At 41.3% G+C, this 24,440-nt stretch overlaps 1 protein-coding gene across 1 annotated transcript in view; it reads right to left on the bottom strand.

The window, feature by feature from the left end:
* The window catches only part of COL11A1 (collagen type XI alpha 1 chain), a 368,205-nt gene that overhangs the window by 72,459 nt on the left and 271,306 nt on the right, over nucleotides 1-24,440 (bottom strand). The window contains exons 42-46 of the mRNA XM_054980352.1: nucleotides 21,564-21,671; nucleotides 13,604-13,711; nucleotides 6,619-6,672; nucleotides 2,415-2,468; nucleotides 459-566 (exon numbers count right to left, since the gene is read on the bottom strand). Coding sequence (XP_054836327.1) covers nucleotides 459-566; nucleotides 2,415-2,468; nucleotides 6,619-6,672; nucleotides 13,604-13,711; nucleotides 21,564-21,671 — 432 coding nt within the window. The remainder of the gene's footprint in view (nucleotides 1-458; nucleotides 567-2,414; nucleotides 2,469-6,618; nucleotides 6,673-13,603; nucleotides 13,712-21,563; nucleotides 21,672-24,440) is intronic.

Here is a 24,440-nt window from a genome sequence, read left to right as displayed (position 1 = left end):
AAAAGCTGCATCCTCCCTGGTATCTTGACCATTGCCAACAATTGTATTTCCTTTACTCCCTGGCACTGCCAAAGCAGCCTTCAGGATACTAGAGAAGGGAGGTAGTGACTTTCTTTCTACTATCCATCCCTGCTGCAGCCAAAGCCTGAAGCGGCATATGCAAGGGGGAAGGGAAAAGAGAGGGAAATGGGAAGTAATCGTGGCTGTTAGGGGGAATTCTAGGAAACATGTAGAATGAGGAAGAACTGAAGAAATTTACCCACGAATAAACACACATGAAGACCTACAAACACTTTGAATTGCCATATAAATAGTGTTGTCTTCCTCAGCAAGTAAGTAAAGAAATAGTTTTACAAACTTTTAGCTGTTGACAAATCAAGCTTTTTTAAAAAAACAGAAAAACAGATTCCCCCCTTCAATTTATGAGGAGAGGGAAGAGAGGCAAAGGTAAGACTCACCTGGAGACCAATGGGTCCTGGAGGACCTGGAAAGCCTCGCGGGCCCTCATCACCTTTCTGCCCAAACATCCCTTGCTGTCCTCTTGGACCAGGCTCTCCATCACCACCCTAGTAAATTGGAAGAGACACAATTCAGAGAGACTCACAGATTGATAGAAGTTAGAGAAAACACGTTGAATGTCAGTTGTTGATCATAAATTGTGTCTCAAAACAACAAGGACTACAAGGAACTCAAGGACTCTGCCTCAAAACCAAAGTGGAAAAGTGGTTTTGAGTTGGAATCATAAATTGTGTAGCAATGAAATTAATGTGACTTAATTTTACACCATATGGTTGGGAACTAGAATCTGTGTTTTAATAAATTTAATATATATTCTGACTCATTCGTTCAACAAATACAGTAAACACAGACTTTTGCTTTACAAATGCTACTAAATTAGAGGCCCAGTATTTGTAAAGTCACACATGGTATTTTGACTTGGAAACTATGAATCATGTAGCTACTATTTCTAAGAAAGGGTAGAAGCTACTTCATTCTAACTCAGAAAGATTTATGCTAAGGGATCAATAAATTTCTAACTGTGTTTGTTTTGTACAAAGGCCTGTCCAGATACTGAGAAAAAACATATGGATTTTGATTATGATGTCCACAGTTAGGCTACTTAAATTCCATGGATTTCAGTTGGATTGAAGCAGAAATGCAACCTTTATCCTACTCTAGGAGAGAAGTTTATAAAAGTTCCTAGCCCCTCCCCCACAAATAAAGCTTTTCAAAAGATCATCACATTTTAAAAAGTCACAGAATCACAGATTTGTAGGGGCCATACAGACAGACCTTCTAGTCCAACTCCCTGTCCAATGCCAGATGAGCCTAAAGCATCAAAAGCTTAAAGCATCCAAAGTCATTAAAAGGTGCAGGAGTTCAGTTGCTTCCCACGGTAATGCCATGGATACCGCCTGTCACCCAGAAATCACTCTCATGACTGATGTAGTTGTGTGTTGCAGGAGAAGAACCAAAAGGGAAAAAATCCCCAGTGACAAAATATCAGTGTAGGGAAAATCCAATGGGGCATTTAAAAAGAACCTACATAAAAGCATATCCAAAGAACAACTTCCTGCACTTGAAGAGCAATCCTAAGGTGGTCTGACCAATGGAGCTTGCTCCCAAGGAAGTGTTCTTAGGACAACACTGTCAATTTAATACTTATGTATTAAAATGTTGGAAAAGCAACAAAGAAAGTGGAGAGCTTTGCAATATTAGACCAAACAGGAATGCTGGAGATACCATTACAAGTGAAAGATTATCCTACCCATTTGAAATTTTGATTGCACCCATTACTTTGACAGATGGAAAAGCGGCACATGAACACGCAAAGAAATTGATCCTGATGCTAAACACAAATCCATTCTTAATTCTGGCAACAATCATTCATCACACAAGCCGTTGGTCCTCAAGCTGGTTCTTACATTAATGCTCAGCTCTTTGCAAACAGCATCACTTACATATGCAAGTCAAACATTAAAATCTTAGTATCATAAATGGACACCACTTCAGATTATCCAAAGCCACCTCAAATACAATAATTTTCAATGGGATCTCTTTACGCATTCATCTGCAAACAAATATCATGCCCTAAAAACACCAGTCCTGCTTCCATAGATATTTAAGAATACAGATTATAATCAATTTAACTGTATGGAAACATTATCCAAGTGTTTAGCCATGGATCTTTTCACTGAATTGTTATGCTTATGCAAGACTGATAAAGCAGAGTGCTGACCCGAGACTGGAGCCTGAAGAAGGCATGGGACTGTACAGACACACAGATGCCTTGAGGATGTGATTTAAAATCTTCTCCATTTTAGGCTATATAAATTATGACTGAAGTTTTGATACAACTAATGAGAGTTCGAGAAAGGTATTCATTTATTATGCATAACAAGTGGGATACTTACGGCTATACCAGGAGCGCCAACAGGACCTTGAAGTCCTGGTGGTCCAGGAGGACCCTGCAAAAGAAAAAAGAAAAAGAAGATAACACTGGCATCTAAAGTCAGATGAACAGCAGACCCACAAGAAGGTATTTTGCATTATTCAGGTCTAATAAGCATCCCTGCATTTCTTTAGAGAGGTAGTGCTGTGAGTCCAAGGTCTTTTACATTCCGAGCAGTCAAGCATTATTTGTTCACCTCCCAAAGTCTTATACTTCATTCTGAACAATAAATTTGAAACTGACATTTTGACGGTAATTACATTTGCAATGTTTTGGGATATTTAAAGGTACATTTCTATTCAAATGTGAATCACATTGAGATCTGGGTTTTTCCACAACTAAAAAATGTATAAAACCACTTTGAGGAGATTCATAGAGGGAAAAAGATCAACAATACTTTCTTCATCCATCTCCAGATAAATGCTATCTGCTAGACTTGAACTTCATTCCCTCCACTCACCCGCCCGCAAAGAACAATGAATTGTTCTTGTGACTGGACAAATCCCACTGTGCTTATTTAATACTGGAGCCCTAAGCAGAGTTACACCCTTCTAAATCCATTAGAGCCAGTGAATTTATAAGGATATGTTTAGGATTACACTGTTAGATAGTAAATATGTGTAACTGCATCACCTGGTGAAACACAGACTCCTTAGAAGAGTAGGCCAGGAAGTAATTTACACAAAAACTATGCTGTGGGGGATCTTGTTTTTGACACTGTTCATTATTTACTGAGAAAGGGATTAAATTCTTCTATATCTTATAGTTTCTTTATTTCAATAGTAAATCTCCTTTACTGAAAAGGATAGAAAAGGATAGAATGAAACCTATTTAGTTTACCAACTGTAGTCCTAAGCAGAGTTACATCCTTCTAAGCCCTTTGGTTTTAGTAAGCTTAGCAGGGTTAACTCTATTTAGGATTGCACTATCAACTCTTTATCTAAGATGTTTCATCATCAATATTCTCAATATGGCCCAAGAAACTGGAACCAACTGGAGCCATGAACAGACAAGAAAGATCTTTTTAAAAACTGGAGAAAAGCCTCATATTTCCAAAAAATCTAAAATCTTTTTTTTTTAAAACCCACATTAGGGAGTTTTAAAACCCCAAAATAATAGAAGCAGTACCTGGGCATTTAAGAAATAGATGCCCTCTCATTGTGGGGGTTGCTATGCAACCACAATAGCATTGCCAGGCTTCAAACTTTGGTTTCTGTCAGTAAAAGGGAGGGTGAGGGGGCAGGCCCTTTCCAGTCTACCCCACTCCCTCCTAGAGGGAGGATTAACTGGGGCTAGGCCAAGAAGCAACCACTGGGAAACTTGCTATCACTTGGGCAACTCACCTGGGTATAGCAGCAGCCCTTACCCAATTTGTGCAACTTGGCTGGGCCTGGCATTGACCACTACAAAACTCACCTGAGCAACCTGCTGTCACTGAGAACCGAACTAGACAAGATGAATTACATGAGGCTATGCGAGTGTCTAGACTCATGTCTGTTCCTACCTGCCCATGTCCATTTATCCCAGGTGAACATGTGTCCTGTAGTCCTAGTCTGTCAGGTAACTGGTGTAGTCGCAGTTGCAACTGTCCATGTCATAATCAGTGAGTCACCATTGCAGAGTGTCAATCCTGGGCAGCTTCCACTTCCCTCTCTCCTCTTTTTGCCCTTAGATCTGGCTTATACCCAAACTGTTTTGCTTTTAATCTGGCATGTTTTAAATTCTCCCATTTTCTACTTGACGCCACCGTCTCCCTACTCCTCCTTTGGTCACCCTCCTCCCCCCCATACCTTCTTCCTCCTCTCCATGCAGCATCTTCAGTCAGAATAAGGAAGAGTGAGAAGAAAGATCATGGGAACACGATTAATCATCTGAGCAGATCAAGTGCAGTGTGACTGCGGTGTGCAAGTGAACAGGAAAGCAATGGGGAAACATGTGTAAGTTTGTTCAAGTGTCGTACGTGTGTAATTAATCTCGTGTAGTTTGGCTCTGAGCAACCCACAGCTTGGCCAGCCTTTTTGCAGGGAGAGAATGCCATGTCGGAGAGAGGTAGTATAAAGTTAGAGCATTAGACTAGAATCTAGGAGACCCAAGTTTAATTCTCCAGTCTTCCATGAAAGCTCGCTTTGTCACCTCAGGCCAGTCATGCTCTCTCAGCCTAATCTACCTCATAGGGTTGTTATGAGGAAAAGATGGAAGAGAAAAGAATGATGTAAGCTGCTTTGGTTCCTCATTGGGGAGAAATGTGGGGCAAAATGAAGAAAATAAAAATAAGGCTGAAGACTGAGGGATGAGATTAAAGAAATACTGGTTGGAGAGTGGGGACGGAGAGAAGGAAGCAAGGAAATGGGAAAGAATATGGGAGGAGAGGAGAGACAGAGGATATAATATGGGAAAGGAGATATGAGGAAAAATGAAGTGACCCCTGCCGTTTTAAGAAAAGAGGAGCCAGGGAGATGTGAGGAGTGAATGGGAGGCAGGTGAAGTAGCAGGGGACAGGGGGGTGAACAGGCAGAGTGCTGGTGGGGAGGGTATAAGGGTGGGGCATGGGCATGTAAACTACAGGATGACCAGGCAGACAGGTAGGAGTGAGAAAGTGAGCAAGCAGGGAAGCAGCAGAGTTCTGCTGCCACTGGGATTTTTTTCCTCTGCAAGTTTCTTGTGAGTCCCTGAGATTGCACTACTGGGGGGAGAAGTGGGAGCCCAAGCTGCTACCATCACATGAACCAGGCTGGTGGTAGTGGTGGTGCTGAAGGCAGGCAGGCTGGCCAGTAAGTGACCAGTCTTGCATGTGAGCAAAGGGGTGGGGAGGATGGGACCTTTACTTGTTTGTAGTATTACCTATTCACAGCACCCAATTCTTTGGTTATGACTTTTGACACAGAAAATCCATGAACCTTTAGTTTTCTGTGAAGGAGACATATAAAGAAAAATACCGAAGGCACTAATTTTCTTCAATGTCAATTCATCCCATTAAAAGCCCAGGTTTTCTAATGCAGTTTCTGCTGCTTTTCGGGGATATGGTGTCTTATACATTTAGGGGTGCCTAAAAATTCCTGTAAAATTTCAGTACCCCTTAAAATTCCTTAGATATTTCTAATTCACTCTGAAATTTTACTTTAAGATGGAAATTGCAGTTGCAGGTCTTAGACGTTTTGTCCCATCTGTGAACAGTTTCTTCATCAACTTCAGACCCTGAACAGAACATCCAATGCTGGCAGAAGGAAAGTAATTCCCACAGCACTAACCACTGGCACTAATGTTTTCTTTGAACCTCCCATAGGGATGTGTAGATACGCTTCAAGCATAGGTGGAAAAATGGGTACATTAGAAAAGAAAGATGGCTAATAGGAGCTCCCATGACCTGGATATGCCAGGCAAACTCAATCTCATCAGATCTCAGAAGCTAAGCAGGGTCAGTTTTGGCTGGTAACTGAATGCGAGACCACCAAGGAAGACCAGAGTTGCTATGAAGAGGCAGGCAATAGCAAACCACCTCTGTAAGTTTCTGGCCTTGGAAAATCCCTGAGGGGTCAACTTGTGATAAGTTTCTACCACCAAGGGAAGCCATGATAAAAGTCTATAAAATTATGCATGGTGTGGAAAAAGTGGATAGAGGGAGTTTTTTCTTCCTCTCCCGTAATACTAGAACTTGGGAACACCCAACAAAATTGTTGGGAAATAGGTTCAGGACAGATAAAAGGAAATACTTCTTTACTCAATGAGCATTAAATGGTGGAATTCTCTGCCAGAGTGTTTGGGGAAAACCAAGGGAACAGAAGCCTCAAAACATAAGCCTTTAAGTATCTGTGGAAAGCATAAGAACTGAAGACTGTGTATGTTCCGATTTTACCTCAGTGATGTGATTTTATATATACGTTGAATTATCTCATAAATTTTCAACCCCTGATTTCACCTGACCTTTCCCTTCTAAAATAAATAAACTAGTAAAAGATTTTTGAATTTTAAAAACGCCTCTGGTGCCATTTCTACAGTCTAAGGACAGGGAATGTTATAACAACACAGACCTCTTTCCTGCTTGCTCAGCATATTGGCTTTTGATACATGTTTTCATTCATGCCCAAGCAATAAGAACGAAAAAGCAATACTGTCGAGGAGTCAAAAAGCGAGAGTGAAAGAGATGTTTTTTTTAAAAAACCACTTACATTTTCTCCCTTGTCACCTTTACTCCCTTTCTGCCCTGGTTCGCCAATTTCACCCTGTAACAGAAAGAAAGGTGTTAAGTTTCTTCTTTAGAAGGCCTACTTTTCATTTAGCTGGGGTCATTACAGAAGTATCTTTAAATGCCACCTTATAATTCTCTTTGCCTCATGCCTCCATTTTACAAGCAAAGGCCTAAGGTGGGAAATTTTGCACTGATCAATCACATTTTGCTGTGACAGATTAGTACTGGTATAGAGTGCTATGGCTGAAAGCACAACAAGGCCTCATGTTGAAACTACTTTAATTGGATTTGAAATGAAGGAAAATGGCTCCCCCACCCCACCCCGCCCACCGCCACACTTTTCTTTCGGTATTCACTGAATCGAACTGTGATCAAGGAAGGCAACTCCTTACTTCTCTGCAATTCATATTATAAGCAACTGAGAAAGAGTGCTTAAGAGACAGAACCTGAGTTAATATATTCTTTCAGCTTTATAGCACATCTAGAAGAAGAACTTGATGATCAGCAGAAAAATAGTTGTACTTACCATAACTGCTGTTCATTGACAACTTCTGTGCAGGCTCTCATGGAACTGTGCATATGCAGCCCTGCCGACAGGTAGGTTTTTTAAAGGTGAAGTCCGCTAGGGGGCGCTCGCCTCCCCAGTGCACATGTGCGGGCTTTCCTGCCAAAATGGCACTGGGAGGTGGTGCCCCCAGCCCTCCAGTTTCTCCTGAGCCACCAGTCCCTTAAGTATTGAAGAGCACAGTGGGGCAGGAGGGAAGATATGTGTGCCTGCACAGAAGATGTCAATGAACAACCGTTACAGTAAGTGCAACTCTGTTTCCATTGTCCGTCTTCTGTGCCGTTCCACATGGGAGACTCACAAGCTTCTTACCTGGAGGTAGGAATGTTCTTCATTGGAACTAAGAGCGGACTACAGAACTACTTTCCCTTGGTGAATCTTCAAAAAGGGAGGATAGAAACATAACCATGTTAGATCACTTACTCACCTGCTAGAGGTGATAGCTACTAAAAGGGCAACTTTTAGTGACAAAAAATGAAGGCCACAGCTAGCTAAAGATTCAAACAGGGGTTGCTTTAATTCAGCCAATACTAATTGAAGTGACCACTGAGGCACTATTTCTCTAATGGGTGGGAACATAGTCTGGAATCCTTTAAGAAATTATTTAGAAATGCTATGTAAGGAAACGGTCTTCCCATCAATTCTGTGGTGGAATGCTGAGATGACAGCAAAGTATACTTTAATGGCAGAATTAGAGTCCATCATCCTTAAGTGATAGTAGAAACTCCAATATATCTGATATTTGGCATTGAAGGGTTCTAAACCTTTCTGGGCAGCCCAGTGATTAAAACGTTCCCATTTAAATGTGTAAGATTTCCTAGTATTTGCTCTCCCAGCGTTAAGTACTATCTCAGTCACTCTCTCTGATAATGTCCCTGTTCTGCTATGTACCACACCAGTTTCAGTCTGGGTAAATCATGATACCATACTCCTCTGTTTGTCAGCAGATCTGGTTCCAACCCGAAGTGATACCAGGAACCCTTGGACAGATGTATCACATGCTGGAACCAGTGTTGCCTGGGCCAAAAAGGTGTTATTAAAATGATGCACAGCCTGTTCCTTATTAATCTTGCTGACCATCCTGGAAATTAATGGGATGGGAGGAAACACATAAAAGAGGTGCCCCTCCCACGTTATCTGGAAGGTGTCCCCTATTGAGTTGCATCCTATTCCTTCCCTAGAGCAATATGTTGATGTCGTCTGGTTCCCGTCTTTTGCAAAAAGATCTATCTTGAGATGGCCCCAATCGCTGGTTCCAGGTAAACATCAGAGACCATTCATGATTTTCTGACTTCAGTCTGCTCAGTTTATCTGCTGTCACATTCATGGTGCCAAGTATGTGCATAACTTGTAAAGAGATACTTCTCTCTATGGCCTATTCCCATAAGATCATGGCCTCCTCACATAAGATTCTGGATGTGGTGCCTCCCTGCTTGTTTAAATAAAACATGGCCGTGCAATTGTCTGTCAGTACTTGTACCTTCTTTTGACGGATGGTATCTGAAAAAGCTATAAGGGCATAACGAATTGCACATAGCTCTAAGATATTAATATGTAATAGGCTTTCATGTCTCAACCGTTTCCCATGAGTACTGAGAGTACCTCAATGAGCCCCCAAACCTGACGTGGAGGTATCAGTAGAAACGTTCACATCCACCTGGGTTGACCCAAATTCTACATCCTTTAGCAAACTCCCATAGTCTTTCCACCAGTTTAAAGAACTCATTACTGCTTTAGGAATTGAGTGCCCCTTGCTCAGATCCTGGGATTCAAAATTGTGCACAGTCAAAAACAACAGCCAAGTTGCTCTACAATTGTTCGGATTCTGTTCGCCCTCTCCTAAGGTAGAAAGTCTCTGTTCTCATTGCTATCCAGTACAGCTCCAATGAGCTGAACCCTCCTGGATGGTGTGAGGGACAATTTCTTAAAATTTACAATCAGTTCCAATTTATTACTGGTGTCTACCACTAACTCTACATGTTTCTGCAGGTGTTCTCTTAATGAAGCTGTCAGAAGCCAGTCATCAAGATAAGGATAAATGAAGCAACCCTGTTTCCTTAGGTAGGCCTCCACAACAGCCATACATTTAGTAAACACCCTTGGGGCAGTAGAAAGGCCAAAGGGTAACACCTGATATTGGAATATATTGTTATTACAAATGAAATGCAAGAATCATCTGTGAGAGGGATGTATAGAAATATGGAAGTAAGCATCCTTTAAGTCCAATACCACAAACCATGTATTATGAGGAAGTAACTGTAACACCATATTAAGCATCACCATCTTAAATTTCTTAGTGTGTATGTATCTGTTGAGCTATCTAAGATCCAGGATGGGTCTAACACCTCCATCTCATCTACCAAAAACGTATTGGAGTAAAAGCTCCACCAGGACTCCTCACTGGGAACTTGTTGTATGGCCCCTTTCTCAATCAGTTCCCCTACTTTTGTCTGCAGTTTCTCAGAAGGGGAATGTGACAAAAAATCAGGCAGAGTTTGAGCTGGGTAACAAGCAAACTTAACAATCTGCAACACCCACTTATCAGAAGTAATCTCTTCCCAAGCCAAAGAAAATTTAGCCAGTCTATTCCCCCAAATTACCGGCTGATCCAGTTCTAGTCAGAATTGTTTTTGCCCTTGTGCCTTCGTATTAGAGGGTGGTTGTGGACCTTGTCGAGAGCCGTTGTTAGCCCATCTCCTCTGGTGGTCCTTCCTCTTCTGTAAGAGGTAATCATCATTTTTAACCAAAAACAAGGTTGTCCTTTTGAATGAGAGATCTTAAATTTTGTTTCTTTTTTCTAAGGCCAGGGCTGTAGTCCGAAGCCATGCATACCTTCTCAATATTACAGAGGATGCCAGACCCCTGGCAGAAGTGTCAGAAGAATTACGCCTTGCGTTAATCTGCTGCTTAGAGAGTTTCAAGGCCTCTTCCTGAATGACCTTCGCCAATACTTTTTGGTCCTCGGGCAGTTTTTCGAGGAACGACGTCAATCGATTCCACAGAAAAATCTGGTAGGCTCCCATAATGGTCCTGTAGTTTGCAAATTTAATGTTGAGAGCTGCCAAAGAATATAACTTGCTGCCCAAAGAATCGAGTTTTCTGCTCTCCTTGTCAGCAGGGGCAGTATGAGCATCCTGTCTCAGGCACGTTTGCATCTCCTTTGTTACCAGCGATGACGGAGGAGGGTGGCTGAACAAAAAGATGCAAATGTCCTCCCTGGCCTTGAATAGACCTTCCAACTTCCTGGACGTTGGATGAGCTGAGGCTGGTTTTTCACATATGGAACTGATCAGTTCCACCAGACTCTGAGTGATAAGGAAAGTCATGTTGGAAGAGTTTCCCGAATAGAGGTCCTGTGGAGTTTTATCCTTTGGTTGTGGGTCCACAGCTGACACCTCTATTTCTAACAACCATGCCATCCTTAACATGTGTTCATTATAAAATCGGTAATCTTCATTAGGAGAAAACTGACCAGTCCCCATGACCGCTTCATCTGGTGAAGGATCCAACGCTGGGTTGAGACTCTGTTCTTGGTTCCTCTCTGAAAGCTGACAGGACATAGATGACTTGGGAATCTCATAGGGTGACCTCGACCTCTGTGTTCCTCAAAAGCTCTGAACCCTGACACTATTGAGTGCATACGATAGGATTCTCCAAAATTCAAACTATAAGTAGAAGGCACTGGATGTGACTACGTCAGTCTGGGGTGCGAAGAATAAGGCTGCTGGTCTTCAGGGTCGACCTGCCAAGAGTAATCATGGTACAAGCCCTTCTTGTAGCTCCTCTTCCTCAGCCGAGGAATGATATGATAGAGACCTTGAATGAAAAGATGGTGTCTGCAGTCTGTCCTCTGGGCAGACTCTTAAGTGCTTGGTTTTGTATCTGGGCTTCTTGGTTGGAGGCTGTATAAATTCATAGGATGCTGCAGGCTGATCCACACACTTTGGATCCAAGTTTTTGGGATCCATGGTCTTTGGATACAAGATCCTCGGAAACATAATATTTGGTTCCACCATTCTTGGATTTGAGCTCTTTGGATCCAAGCATTTCAGATCCGAAGTCTTCGAAGCCAATCTCTTAGCCTCTTGTCCTTTCGATTCCGAACAACTCAGATCCAACCACTTCTTCTTCTTAACCACTGCAGATGCTGCCAGCTCAGATCTAGATGGTGACTTCGACAGTGGAGTGTGGGCCCAAGGAATCTCAGTGAGACCCTGGGTCTCAAGCACTTCGAACCGATGTCGGTTCTGAGATGGATCCGAAGATGATGTTGTTGATTGAACAGAAGGGTGTTATATCCGTGATGGCTCCATAGACGGAATCCAGGCTCGGTCCGATGTCTCTGGTGCCCAAAGAAGGTGGGGCAGAGGTTTTTGTATCAGATGCCTTCATTACCCTTTCTCTTCGCTCTCTCTTCTCTGGCCTTGGGGATGAAATTCCAGCAGTGCTCACAAGTTTGCACATTATGTCCTTCCCCCAGACACTCTAGACAGACTGAATGACCATCTGTTTTGGTTTTGTTGTGCAGGTCACACACCTCTTTATCAGACATTCTACAACAATCTCATGTCTCCGTTCTCCTCTTTTCCTTTCTCCTCTTTTCCTCTTCTAGCATGAGCAGAACGTAGCAAGACCTTCCCGGTCAGCATCAAAGAAGGAACTGGAGGGTTGGGGGTGCTGCCTCCCAGTGCTGTTTCACTGGGAAAGTCTGTGCATGTACACTGGAAAGGCGCGCGCCCCCTAGTGGATTTTATCTTTAAAAAACCTACCAATGGGCAGGCCTGCCCGTGCGCAGTCCCATATGGGACTGCACAGAAGACAGACAATTAATCATGAGTTTGCCAACCTTGTGCTTGCTACTTGCATGCAAAACCATGATGGGAGGTAGCATTTTCAGTGAAAAGTACAGACTGAGAGAGGAAATGCACTCCCACCCACTACATTACCTTCCCAACACCTCTCCCAGTCACCTTTCCTCCAGTTAATGTTTTCCAGCTGTACTTCTAGGACTAGCTGTGAATAAGGAAGAAGGGATCCAGAGGAAAAGGTGTGAGCAGGAGATGGCTTAAGCACTCTCCCTGTTTCACCTGCAAACACCCTCTCTTGCGCTGCTTTGCTGCTTGGGGGCAAACACAGGGTAGGACTCTATTGTCTGATATCTAATATCTAATTATAGGCTATAATTCTCAGAGAGGTTTAGCTATTGCTGGGTTAAGAATTTCCAAAATTTACTTGTCAAAGGGGGCCAGAGGACGAAATGTTGTTGAAATCATATACTTGAATATTGGCCTGATTTGACCAATCTGCATATGAAGGTCCACATGCACACACTGTTGCATTATTCCCCAGCCCCTAACTTTGCTATTCATGGTTCATATTTGATAGGCTGGAAACAAATGAGAAAATATTAAAATGCTGCCCTCTTCTTACACTGGGATATGTTTCAAGCAGTTTATCACAAACAACTTGAAATGATTCAGTACAAAACAGCAAAGAATCATCTTTTGTGAACTCTAGGGGTATCCCCATGGAGCAGGGCTTTTTTACTAGTTGCTGAAGCACTATGGAATGCCCTCCCCCAGGAGTTGTGTTGCTTGCTTCCTTTCAAAGGGAAGAACAAGTGTTTTTTTTTCCCTTTACATGCTTCTGAGCTGTTATTTGTTGATATTGATTATTTAACACAGTGGACATCCTCAGTTTGGGTAGATATGGTGGCAATCCATTTGATTCATTTATTTTCCCTTATACATCATCAATTCCTTCATAATGCAATGTTTTGGAATTCCTGCAATATATCATAACTCTTCTGCATTTGCAGATCAGATATTCAGATCTCTTTAGAGCAAAAGATTACTCTTGATATAAAATACATTATTTGTATCTTTTCTTCCTTCCTGGCAAAAGAGTTAAAAGGATTCAATTCTTGGGAATATTTTCATTTGTACCCATTCACTATTTGTTAAATTAAAGTATCTCCTACTGTATCGACTTGCCTCTATGCCATTCTGTTTTACATCAATGCAGTATCACAAAAAGTTCACGCATAATATTTTCCACATACTATTTCTTAAAAGATAGCATTATCACAGCAATAGCATTTGTGAAGGAGTTACTCTGTTTTTATTTTTTACATTTTTGGATTTTGCATAATATGTGACAGTTCTATTGCTACTTCATGCCTTTCTGACTTTATTTTCGCCTGTATCCATTTGAGGATAATGATTAATATATCTGACCATATGGGCTCTAGTCCCCAAAAGATTATGCCACAATAATTCTGTTCGCCTTTCATGGGACACTTTTTCATTTTTTAATCTCAGTAATCCCAGTGTTTCTGAAGTTTTGAAAACCACAGCAAAATCATTGGACAAACACACAACTACAAACAACAGCAACTGACCTTGTCACCATCTTCTCCAGGAGATCCGGCTGGACCAGCAGGACCAGGAAGACCTACGGGACCCTGTACTCCATCGCGTCCAGCGGGGCCTTGAGGGCCTTTCTCACCCTGTTATGGATACCAAAATATTGTTCATAGATGAATAATTAACAGTGTAGAATACATTCAAGGAAATCCACTTATCAAGCATGTTAGCTAACACAAATGTCAGGTGAGGGCAGTCTAGTAGATGGACAGAGATCTGGTACAAAGCTCATGTCTACTGGGAATTCCCTAACTGGCCTTAAGCAAGTCATTGTCTGTTCAACACAGTGTGAGAGCTCTGTATCTGAAAAAAGAACAAAAATTGACATCTCGCAGACGTATATGATATAGGCAAATGAGAATATGATTACATTCATGGCTTCAAGTGTGTGAATGGGAAACTGTCACCACTCACTACTCTCTCCTTTTGCCTGGTCTGCACTGTAGTGCTTGCCAAAGTTATGGAGCTGACTATGGGAGCAATTCTAAGCAGGTCTACTGAGAAGGAAGTCCCATGTTATTCCATGAGAATTACTCCCAGAAAGTGTCTTTAGAATTGCGGGCTCTGTGTCCCAAATTCTGAAGAAGCAACATAAAATTCCCAACATCGAGTAAGCAGAGTGAGTTGTAGTACATGGGAACCAAATTTCATATATTGTAGAAATAGCTTAACTGGGTGTGAGAGCATCGGTGAGATTAGCAAAAGAGCCTCACATATCTAAATCCACTGAACTCACTGGGCTTATAAGGAAGTAACTGACCCTGTGAAATTCTTTCACATACTCAAACATATACAAATGTAAATAATATGAGCATATTTGGAAACTAGTAGCAACTTTGTACATATGTGGCCGAGAGGTGCTTTGCTGTTATTGCCTAAAATATCCCAATGCAGGTGTGTGACAGATGCCTTAGGCCAGGCCTATACAATTTGTGACCCATCAAGCTGAACCTTGCCAGGCAGTTGATATCTCCCTCCCCTTTAATTTTTGTATTCCCAAACAAGCAGCAAAAGCAGGAGGTTGGCTGGGTCCTTGGAGTGCCATCATGCATGGTTGGTAGATCTACACTTGGTTTCATAGCTCACTAGTTGTACAGACCCATCTTAACCTCTGGTAGTATATTCATGACCAACTTAGAAAGTACAGCATGAAAGAGAAAGGTGAAGGAGCCAGAACTTTGGGATGGTGCCATGAATGGAGTCAACATCTAGGTTTCACGTGCTTTCTGCAGAACTACATTGCAATATTCATGTTTGTTATCTGGTTGCTCTGTGAGCAACCACCTATAGTTTCTATGTATCCTACTTCTATGAGAGATAACCCGTTAAAAGAAAACTGCCCAATAGTGTATCTCCAGTATGCTTCTAAATACATTATTTAAAAAAAAAAACATTTTCATACGCTAGTTTTTTCTAAACTGACACTCATAGCACCAACTCTCTGGCCTCCATTTACAACACTTACTTCCTCTGTTTTACTTTTAGCTCCACTTTGACTTTTGATATTCTCATTTCCATGGCTTGTACTCGACTACTTCCTATGCCTAGAACAGCAGTCTTGTAGCAGTCTTGTAGCCCTCTGTTGTATCTTTCTGTTCTTTAAGTGCTTTGTAAAGGCTAGTATATCTGTGGTTTTCATTTTGGTGGACAAATGCTGCATGTTTGCAATGCAAATACATTTCCACAAAACAGCAACAGTTATCCCAAACTGAATGAAATGAAAGAATGAGTAGTGTAAGTTGCAAAATTAAGTCTATTCCACTGGAAATTTTATGTACAATCACAAGATAATCAGTCCTTTGAATAAGGGATATTGATGACCTGAATCCTGCATGAATAGTAATCCAGGAGAAAAAATGTAAACTAATGAACAATTAATCTAGCTTTCTGCACCTTTGAATCCAAAAAAACCATGAACACTTTTCATTACTTATAGCTGTACAGCCACCTGAATCTTGCTTTCCTCATCTCCATTACTTCTTTGTAGCATTTTACCTCTCCTCTGATCCCATCTCTTGTAGCCTCTATAGCAGATTAGGCTGCTGAGCAGGGACTATGGAACTACACTCTTGGGCAAAACACCAATTAAATACGACTAGCCATGCAATTGGTGCTGGAGTTCACATGTGTGTTTGTCAGACTATATTCTTATATTCTACCTGATTGGCTCCGATAAACAAAGCTTGAGAGAAGAGACCTGCAAGTTGCTGCAATGGGGTTATTTCTGGTTCTCCTCAGAGCTTTACCACTTAAGCCTTCTGAATGCTGTGCTCACTGATTCACTTTGGCAGCTTAAAAGTCACATCTTTCAAGTTTTCTAAGAACTTCCTTTCTACTTGCTTGCTCAGTTATGATAAGAACTCATACATATAAATTACAGAGCTCAGAACTTTACATTGCAAAACAGCTTAACTTGTTACAGGAGCCATTGTCTGCTTTTCAGTACTTCAGTAAGTTTTTTTTCTTGATAAGTGTATTATAGATAACAGACAGAAAATAGAAATGAAAATATACATATTACAATCTATTCAAGATAAGAAACAGAAATAAAAATATACCAAGGGAAGAAAAGAGAAAATCGTGCGACCAACACAATTTTCTGATCTTCTGTTTAAGGGGATGCATGTTGCTAATGTCATTGCTGTTAATATAGTAACACTCTACAAATGACTCTTCCTTGGACTGACTGAATGCATGGGGAGGAAGAGTGGGTGTGAGTGTGCTGGCCCTGCCTCCCATGCAATGGCCAGCTCATTGGCATGGCACCAATGCCTGGAGGAAGTGTCCACATCTATTCTCACTCCCCATGATCTGGGATGCTGCTTTCCAAATGTTGCCAGCCACAGGGAGAGAGCATACATTCAGACACTTCCTCTGAGCATAGGTGTTGTGCTCATAAACTGGTGATGGTGTGGGGGGGGATGTATACAGGGCTAGCATCTCTAATGTATTTTCAAAAATGTACTCATGGGGGAATTGCAATGAAACTTATAAACATTTAAAAGATGTCTATGAATAAGTAGCTTTGTATGTGTATTGATGTGATTTTACTAATTATTAAACTACATAGTCCTGCAAAGATTAGCTGTTCTTTATAAGAAGCTTGAGGTTAGAGGTAACAAGCAGTCTGCATTAATGATGAAGCAGATACCAAACTAAAATTTAGTATGTGGAAGAAAGGAGACCACCTAAATTGTGTTTGCTAGACCAGTCAGTCTTCAAGACTGAGCATTTAATTCAGTTCAATTTAACCAGTTAAGGTAAACTAATAAATACTAGTTTGATAGAACTCAACTGGACCATCTATGACTAAATCCCAATTTTAAGCAAAAGAATGCTTCTGTATAATCAACAATTTTCTACTTTGAGGTCTATACTAGTATTGCCTATTTAAATATTTCAACAGGTTTAGAAGCTATCTATTAGATCTTTCTGGGTAACCATTTAGAACAGGCTTTATATTACTTTATTTCCAGAAAATGACACTTATTATTACATAAGGTAAATACAGAAACATTTCTTTAATCATAAAATGCAGATCATATGAAGAAAGCTTGGTGGAAATTTTACAGTATTATCAAGTTCCATACATAAGGAACCTGAAATAAACATTGGCCCAATAAAAGACTGATATATAAAAAAAAACCCTGTCAAACTAGTTATTGAAGAAGTTGCTTCCTTTGCTTACACCCATTGACTTTCAGGAAGCATGGAATACTGTGGGCAGTTGAGCAAACAAAAGGGCGTGGAGGCAAAAGGTGGTGGGCAAATTGGCTTCCTCATGCAGGTTTATAGCATCCATAAGGACAGATCTGGATCAGTGGCAATTTCTTCTTCCCTCTGTAATGTCATGTGGGCTCACAACTTCTTTCTCTAATTAGCTTCATTAGTAACGAGCATTCTCATTGCCTTCCAGGTGATATGGTGTATAGGGGGTGTGCGGTTCGGAAATCCAATTCTGGAAAAATTCCTGAATCGGACCCAATTCGTAAAGGTTCAGATTTCCGAATCAGGGCCAGCATGCCCCGGGGGAGGGGGGAGGTCAGGGGGGAGTTGCTTCAGTATGCTCTGAATATTTACGGAGCATACTGAAGCGAGTAAAATGCCATAATTCTGGTATTATGGTATTCCCGAATTGCCAGCTTTTGACCACTTAGAGTTTATTTTATATTCTATTAACTTTCTTATAAAGTAACTTTTGCATTATTTCTTTGGATTTGTTTTTCAATTTGCCTTAGTTAGCTGGTCACGGCTACTGTTTCTTTCCTGAAACACATATCCCATCTACACATGTTCAACTGAGCTTCTGCAGTAATCTTGCTTCTGCATACACTATTCTACACACGCACACAACATTGCTGCAAGGCAGAAGTTACTGTACACATGCCTGTGTTACCAGCAGGCATGGCAGCAATTACACCACTTTTCTGTGCTTCTGCAAAGCATGTGCTGCCTGTTTCCACTCTGCCTACCTGACTTCTGTATTAAACACAAGACAGCTGCAAAAAAGCAAAAGGTAACCCCAGTCACTTCTTTTCATGGGGAGAAAGCGCCCCCTCCCTTTATTTCTTGCCTGAGTTAAGTGCAAAGGTAATGCCTGGTGCAGCAGGACTACCTTAATTTCTCTATTTGGTCTCCATTTCACACAGAGGCTAGGGACAGAAGAACAGAAGTGCCACCCCTATAGCTCTGTGGACAGGGTTGGTTCTTTAAATTAACCCACAGCAGACAGCAAGCTAAGCTCAGATCAATCAAGTATCCACCACTGCTGTTTCTTTCTGCATGGGGAAACTAAGAGTCTCTCTACATGAAACATTTTGATGTATGTTCATCAAGTGTAGGGAGATACAATGTTAGCCGGGAAGCATAGTTTAAAAAGACAGAGCCAGTGGAGATCGCTCCTCAGAGGGTTTGTTAATTTCATCTTCACCTTCTTTAATACTCTGTCAATTTCACTTCTCCAGTCTAAAACTGTGTGGGATCGCATTTGCAACCACAGGGCAGCAAGGAATGGAAATGGGCTGGAGCTGCCTTCCAAAGCCAAGCTTGGACCTGGAGAGGTTATAATGGGCTGAATTTTCCCTTCTGGCATTTCACAGCCCCTTCACAAGGCTCCAGTGTATAGCAAAGCCTTTGCCCTGCAGCCAACTGTCTTTTCAAACTACCCTTCCAAGCTAACATTGGATCTCCCATCACATGTTCTCCACGTGTTACATGCTTCATGTAGAGAGACTCTAAGTTGGAACTTGGAAAGATGTTTGGAAGTTCCTACCTAGCTTTCTGTCAGTCCCTGGCAGGTAGATCCCTTAGTCCCTCTCCAGTGAACATGCATTTGTTCCAATAGAAAAGGTTTTATTCAGGATTTTACAGTTCAGGTCTGCACTCTATCACAGAGCTTGGTAGAAGTGAGGAATCAAAACATAGGGGCTATGATATACTTGAAAACTCCTGCACTCCAGCAACGGTTAGGTTTTTGGCGCTCAAGATTACACGGATTCTGTGAGAACCCTTATAGTCATGAGTAAACAACCAGTACATTCTCAGCATCTGGCAAAGTAGCAAAACTGGCATCTAGACACTCAAGGTCATGTCTAACTAGGAGAAGCATACTTTAGGAGAGATAAGGTGAGAGGTCCTGTCTTGGGGCCTGGAGAGCAATAATTATACACTGGAGAGAACATGGTTAACATGGCTAGAGGATAGATTACAACAAGTTAGCACTAAGGCATTATAACTTCAGTACACTGTGGCATCAGTGATACTCCAACCAAATAAACATGGCATGGCTATACACAGACAGGACACTTTCTCTCCAAGCATGAAGGACAGTGGCAAAAATCTGCCTTAAATGATGCCATTTCAGCTAGTTTGACAGAAATAGAAGTGGAACAGACTCAGCAAGGTCAGTAACCTCTGTGTGTTCCCATGTCTCACTGTGTCTTTTATCTTCTTCTGACCCTTTTGCCACCTTTGAGCTCACATCCATCTCTTTCTTTGCCCCTTTTTGTATGCATGTGCGTATCTCCCCTTTACACCTATGTCCCCTCTGTGTCCATCATGTTCTTTTTGCCTTCTGCATGTGTCTCCTGCTGTGACCATTATATCAATTATACTTTCTTCGTTTTTATCTCTGTCCCACAATTTTGGTGTTGTCAGCTCTGTCAGTGTGCTTTGTTTATGTGCGTGTGGGAGAGAAAGAATGAGAGAAAAAGAGAAAAGGTGAAGAGGTCACATGAAGAAACAAAAAGTTCCACTAAGGCAGCAATATTATACAGCATACAGTCCTGAAATTGTCCCACTGAAGACAGTACAACCTAACCTTGATAAGCAAATATTCGTAAGACTGGGATGTTGCATTCAGTGGGGCTTAAGTCTGATTATGAGCCTACTTCTTTTTTAAAATTTATTCCTAGATATACGAGTGCATAGGATTAGAACTTCAGAAAGGAGGCTGCCTGGATTTAAGCATGTTCATTAGGAAGAAAATTTCATTGAAAGTAGGTTTTACTTCGGGGTAAGTATGTATAAAATCAGGCAGCTCATTTTATTTAATTCATAGGAGGAGGCAGATATTGTCTTTAAGATCTCCTGTAAGAGATGGTAGGACAATGATGGTTGGAAAAGAAGACCAAAACAGAAATGGATTTGCCAGTGTCTGCAGTTGTAAGTTGTGTATGAAAAGGACTGAAGGAAACCTAGTGGGAGAACTTAACTGAACTTCTTTTATTTCAAGAATATGATGGAGCAGTTTACACATGTGTTTTCTTGAAATCCATAATGTATTGCTGGTACTCTGAGTTGTAAGTGTAACTATCCATATTTGCATGTTTTCAGTCATGCTTTTTGTATAACAAATATTGGTGGCAAAATAATAGGACAAGGACCCAAATAGGCAATCAGAAAGCTGTTTTATCCAGTTATCCAAGTCTTCAAATGCTTTTGTTTTTAAAAGGTATCCTATGTCCACTTTGATCTGGAGTCAAAAGTAATCTCTTAAAGGCACTTGGTGCTCATTCATTTGAACCTAAGGAGCAGGATGGATTTCTAAGTTCCATGCTAATTTCATTTAACTTAATCAAAGACACAGAGGAAAATTTCTAGAGCAGGAATTAGTCATTCCTAATGATGCATGGCATCAACTGAATCCCACCCATTTTCTTCCATGCCTTTCAGTTTTTTACACAAAGAAGTAGAATTTCAATGCTGACCTGTACTTATTGGTTATTTGGAAGTGAACAGGGGTAGGTGAACAGGCAACTATTATTCCTGAAGTTCGGAGGTCTCATATTATTGGAATATTGGAGAAAGGGAGAGAATTCCCAATGACCACAATCACCCTGTGATTCTTAGTGGTCCTCTACCTTATTACAAAATGTTTCCCAAATATATGTATCAGTATTGACACCAACAGTGATTACAAATACAATTAACATGCACAAGTATTGAGGTATCGATGTAAAATTGATCTTGCAAAAAACTCTAATTAAAAGCTACAAAATCTTTATTCCCTGTATTTGAGAGATGCTTGAATAGAAAGATAGCAGAGGATAGGAAGATAGGAATAACTGGTAATGAAAATGAGAAATAAAGGATCACTTTGTAAAACTGAGCATTCGGGCACTACCTTTAAATTCATGTTATGGTTTGACAAAATATTTTATAATCAAAGGTGGACACTATTGTGCTCATAATGATCAGCTTTGCTCAGCCCCTCTTCCTCAGCCTTCGAGTTTGATAAAGTGTGCCAAAATGTCATCCAGTTTAATTAAATTTCTGTGGTACTCTATAGTAAATGGAAAGGGAGTTTAACATGTATGCTAAGCACATATGCAATAGAAAGGTAGTGGAGTGTGAAGAGCTAACATTATTGGGTATGAAAAGTAAAAACTTCTGTAATATAACAGTCTTTTGCACTGTTTCTTCAGAATTACTTACCGGAGCTCCCTTTTCTCCTGCTGGCCCAGGCGGACCTTGTGGGCCAGGCCGTCCTGGTAAACCGATTGGGCCGGCTGTACCAGCTGGGCCACGTTCACCTGGTGAACCCTGGAACAAAAAGAAAAATCATTGCAGTTCTAAAGCAGCTGATCTAAATAACAGCATTTCTAAGAGATTGGCTGAAGCCTTAATTCTTTCAGTGAGATACCACACCACCCATATATATGAAGCTGCCTAATGATGGAAGAATGTTGGTTCCACTCCTCCCACTATTAATACACTACTGTCTGTTAGCACTGACAGTACCTTTTTCAGGTTCTAGCTCTGAGATTCCTGAAGATGCCATTAATTGAATTCATCAGGACCTTTGATTTCTTCTTATTGCAACAGGGACCCAATGAAATCATTTTCTATTTTACCTCACTAGATGTTCTATAGCTAGAGAATACAATTCTTCCCATCTCAGTTCAGAATGAGTTCTTTCTGAGATTTCCCAAAGAATTCTTAGAAAATCTTTTTAGAGTTCGTAAGAATTCGTTGCAATCTTGGAAAAGACTAGGTCCATTCCAAATTTTTCTCTGCCAGTCCTCCACGGGCAGAGTCCCTTTTCACTAAGATTTTTCTTCCAACAGCAGAATTGGAAGAAGGATTGAGCTGCTCCTCAGGCCTTCAGCAGGCATAGAAGATTTATCAACAGGAAGTTTCTACATTGAAATTCTGTGGCAACTGAAGTTCACCAGGCTTTCCAGGACCCTACAAATGGTCCAGAAACCTTTGCTAGGCCTTCCTTGTCTTGAATAAAGGCCCAAAAGTCCTAGCAAACTACAATTCCAAGGGTTTTAAGAGCTCTCCTCTTGTTTTGTATAGTGCAAACTAAATTGGGAAAACAGGAACATTGTACAGAAAGACTGGAATTGCCAAAGCTTATTTATGAGCCTAACTAAAATCTGACAGATTTTTGGATCATATTATGAGGAAAAAACCCTTCACTCACTATTTTCAAACTGGAAGCAATGGCATTTCCCACTCCTCTTCCCTTCCAAAACTCAACATCATAGTTGCAACACAGCTCAGGTAAACATAATATCCATGGATCATCTAATTACCAAAAAATTGTCAAAGGGGTATCTCTGATAGTATGTGGCTCAGAGATAGAGAAGATCTGCTAGAGTGATGTATGAATGTTACAGCTGAGCTTTCTCTGTGAATGAGAGGAATTTCATAGATGGTGATCTGACAGGTGCTTTATTGTACATCTAAATATGTAAAGTGTAAATGCAAAAGATAAGGTAATGCCCATCTACGTCTCAACAAGGAGCAGGGATTGGCCACAGTTTCATATTGAGTATATTAAAGTGAGCTAGGTAGTGGCAGACATCTTAGAATATATCAGATTACTTTGATCTCTTAAAATAAATAAAATAATCTTTTTCATGCGACTGTGGTTGGCTATTAGTGAGCAAATTCCAGGGGATGTCAGGAGACAAACCCTCTTAGACTGTACATTGCCATAAGTAGTTTGAGAACATAGCTGATTTTTCACTGTATCTGGGGTCTTATAGGAGGTAGAGTGGACAGTTTTACACATTACATAAAGGTAAGCATAGATTTGCTTGGGAGATATGGAACGATTGAGTTTTGTTCACAGGGCTTCATCCAGGAATAGAGTTGTATCAGTATAGCCCACCAAAACTACAGTGGGAATGGTTCTCAAATGCACCAGGCCATCTGCAAAGAGGCCTAACATGGCTGAGCTTCATTTGTCAGCAGATCTCCAATCCACTGAGGAGGCAGTGTTTTTACTGAACGCTTTGCAGCACAGAAGTGCTTCCATAATATGATGTGGAATCTGAACCACAGGGTAGAATGTCTGGTGCAGAGATGGATCAGTAAAATGCTGCCGCTTTGCTGGGTTGGAAAGTAGGGCGGGGGGAGGTCTAACATATTAGACTCACCCCCATCTCACATATCTCAAGGGCCCTGATCTAGCAAGAGGCCAAGGGCAGTATAAGGCAGAAGGCAGAATAAGTAAACCTACCATTTACTTATTCAGAGACCACTCTACATCCAGTTGATGGGAAAGTCTCTGATCGAGGAAAACAACAACTCCCTTTTGCTGGATTGAAGACTGTAAGCATAAGAGATTCAGTCTATCACAGCCCAGGGACAAATAGACCATCTTCACTGCAGGTATTTCACACTGTCTGTGAGGAAAGGAAGGGGAGGCAGAACTCCGCTCCTGCTCCTTGAACTCTTTTTATTTTTTGAGGTTTGTACACGATTGGAAAATATTGGCATTATGCTTCCCATCACTCCACTCAGCAAAGTCCGAAGCCTTCCTCTAGGGTCATGCATGAAGTGACGAAAGACACTTGCCTGGCAAGTGAACAGACTCATGTATATTCCTCCCTGTTCACTTGCCATTCACTTGAGCTCCAAGTGGAGAGCAAGTGGAGAACAAGTAAATGGCAAGTGAACAGGGAGGAATACACGTGAGTCTGTTCACTTGCCAGGCAAGTGTCATTCGTCACTTGTAGCGCGACCCCTAGTCTAAGCAGCCTGTCTCCAACTTGAGTGGCTCTTCTGTTGGATGCTAGAGGCAGGCTCCTTAGGCTGGAGGAAGGCTTCAATCTCTGCTGAACAGAGTCCAAAGATCACTATATAAAGTGAAGCAGCTCTCACCAAAGCTGAGGCTCTTGGCTCAGATTTTGTGTGTGTGCGCACATGCGTCCGTGGTGGGGGAGTGAACTCTGCTTTCCCTAAATCTGCCACTAAGTGCACACACAATAGGGAATGCAGCAAATCCTGGTTCCTAAATAACTATATATGCATGGTACATATTGGTAGACATGTTTGTCACATTCACACATCATAATT

This window comes from Eublepharis macularius, chromosome 5 (genome assembly GCF_028583425.1).
Source record: "Eublepharis macularius isolate TG4126 chromosome 5, MPM_Emac_v1.0, whole genome shotgun sequence".
Taxonomy (NCBI): domain Eukaryota; kingdom Metazoa; phylum Chordata; class Lepidosauria; order Squamata; family Eublepharidae; genus Eublepharis; species Eublepharis macularius.
The sequence above is the reverse complement of the archived record's forward strand: the minus strand, read 5'-3'. Positions and strand labels throughout refer to the sequence as shown.